Below are 1,968 nucleotides of genomic sequence, written 5' to 3' on the forward strand. Positions count from 1 at the left end.
CGGCGAGCTCCGGCCACATCCGGCCCAGCTCCCTGCACGGCCTCGCCCCGAAGCTCCAGCGCCAGTACCGCTCACCCCGACGCAAGTCTGCCGGCAACATCCCGCTCTCCCCTCTGGCCCGCACGCCTTCGCCCACCCCTCAAAGCAGCTCGCCGCAGCGCTCGCCCTCCCCGCTGCCCAGCCACGCTCTGGCACAGTCCGCGGTGGGTCAGTCGTTCCCCGTGAAGCTCCACTCCTCCCCTCCCCTAGTGAGGCAGATATCCAGGCCGAAGAGCGCGGAGCCGCCGCGGTCTCCGCTCCTCAAGAGGGTGCAGTCGGCTGAGAAGCTGGCCTCCTCCCTCTCTAACTCCCCCTCGTCTCCCTCCGGGGTGGCAGCGGCGGGGGACAAGAAGCTGCCGGTGGGAGCGACCGTAGGGAGCCGGAAACACAGTCTGGACATTTCACATTCAGAGTTTAAGAAGGAGATCCTGCAGAGAGAGCCGAGCCTACAGAGTCTCCAGGTAGGAGTTTATCACAGTGACCGGACAATATATTGATTCTATAAAAGACTTCAGTTATATTATTCCACTATTTATATTAAAATTTATATTACAATTTATATTAAAAACACTTAATGTTTATTAGTTTAATTTGTAAAGAACACGTAGCTGCTGTTCAATATCAGTATCAGGACATTCTGTGTCTTCTTCCTCTCTAACCTTCAGGAGTCCGCCAGCGAGGGTCTGCTGTCGTCTGCAGGACGCGGCGTGGAGAAGGGCAGCCTGCAGAAACACTCCTCCTCATCCAGGAAGTTAGGGCGTCAGGAAGGGGACGGCGCCCTCGGCGCGGTGTCCGGCTCGCTGGGCCTGGCCCCCGGGAAGAGCAAGCTGAAGGACAAACTGTCCGCCATCCGGCAGGACAGAGCCGAGCGGAGGGAGTCGCTGCAGAAGCAAGACGCCATCCACGAGGTCGATTCCTCCGAGGACGAGACGGACGAGGGCTCGGAGGACAGCCAGGACGGACGCAGGGGGGCGACCTTCACCCCTCCTCCCCTGCTGAGGCCCACCACTGTGAGGACGGGCCCCGGGGGGACGCTGCCGTCCCTCTGCCTCTCCCCCTGCACCCCGCACGCCACATTCACCCACACGGGGCCCTCGCAGGTGGGCAGGCCCAGTCCCTCGCACACCCTCCCCTCCGTCACAGAGACGAAGCCCGGTCAGAGCGCCTCCTTCCCGGGAGTAAAAGACGCACGGCCGGCCTCAACCGTGGAAGACGGCACCAGACAAGAGAGGAAGGTTCTGGGACCGAGCGGTACCTCGAAACCCACTCAGGCTCCTCTTCCCTTCTCCACCCCAGGCAGTGCATTCATCTCAGTCAGCAAGGACACGTTCCTCAAACCGAGTCCTCCACAAGACTCCAAGAGTCTCAAGGGGAAGACGGCTCCGTCAGAGCCCAGGGCGGAGGACCAAACCCTGGACAGCCCTAGACCCACAGCCCCCTCTACCACAGTCACTACAAATACTACAGACTCCAGAACCACCACAGACTCCAGAACCACTACCACTGCTACAGACTCCCCAGAGACTCCCCGCACCTCCTGCTCCTCTCCCGGCATCCCCAAGGAGAAGAAGGAGGCCGACAACCGCAGACTTTGCGCTGCAGCTGCTGCGAGTCTGTCGCCATCGCCCACTTCTGGCTCCAGATCCAGCTCCCCGGTTCCGCCCCCTGAGAGCGGCGTGGACAAAGTCGTGTCCCAGCTAGCGACGGTAGCTAAGAGTGTCCTGGGCCCGGTCAAACTGAGCACCGCTGTAGACAAGAGCCAGAAGGACCAGAAACCATCCAGAGGCGGCACCACAGAAGACCCTTCCTCCTCCAAACAGCCCCCCGCCCCTCAGTCCCCCACCAGACAGAAAACAGAGCGAGTTGTCTCACCGACCACCTCGGCGAGGTCGCAGGACGTCCCAGAGAGGCCGGCATCGGGGTCGGCTG

At 61.5% G+C, this 1,968-nt stretch overlaps 1 protein-coding gene across 1 annotated transcript in view; it reads left to right on the top strand.

The window, feature by feature from the left end:
* mast2 (microtubule associated serine/threonine kinase 2) overlaps positions 1-1,968 on the top strand; it is a gene marked incomplete at its 5' end in the record, with an annotated part of 41,686 nt that overhangs the window by 35,566 nt on the left and 4,152 nt on the right. Inside the window, 2 exon segments of the mRNA XM_035653533.1 lie at positions 1-500; positions 705-1,964. The exon segment at positions 1-500 is cut by the window's left edge and continues 25 nt beyond it. Of these exon segments, the coding sequence (XP_035509426.1) occupies positions 1-500; positions 705-1,964 (1,760 nt within the window).

Source organism: Morone saxatilis, unplaced genomic scaffold, assembly GCF_004916995.1.
Source record: "Morone saxatilis isolate NCDOM2014 unplaced genomic scaffold, NCSU_SB_2.0 Contig12, whole genome shotgun sequence".
Taxonomy (NCBI): domain Eukaryota; kingdom Metazoa; phylum Chordata; class Actinopteri; family Moronidae; genus Morone; species Morone saxatilis.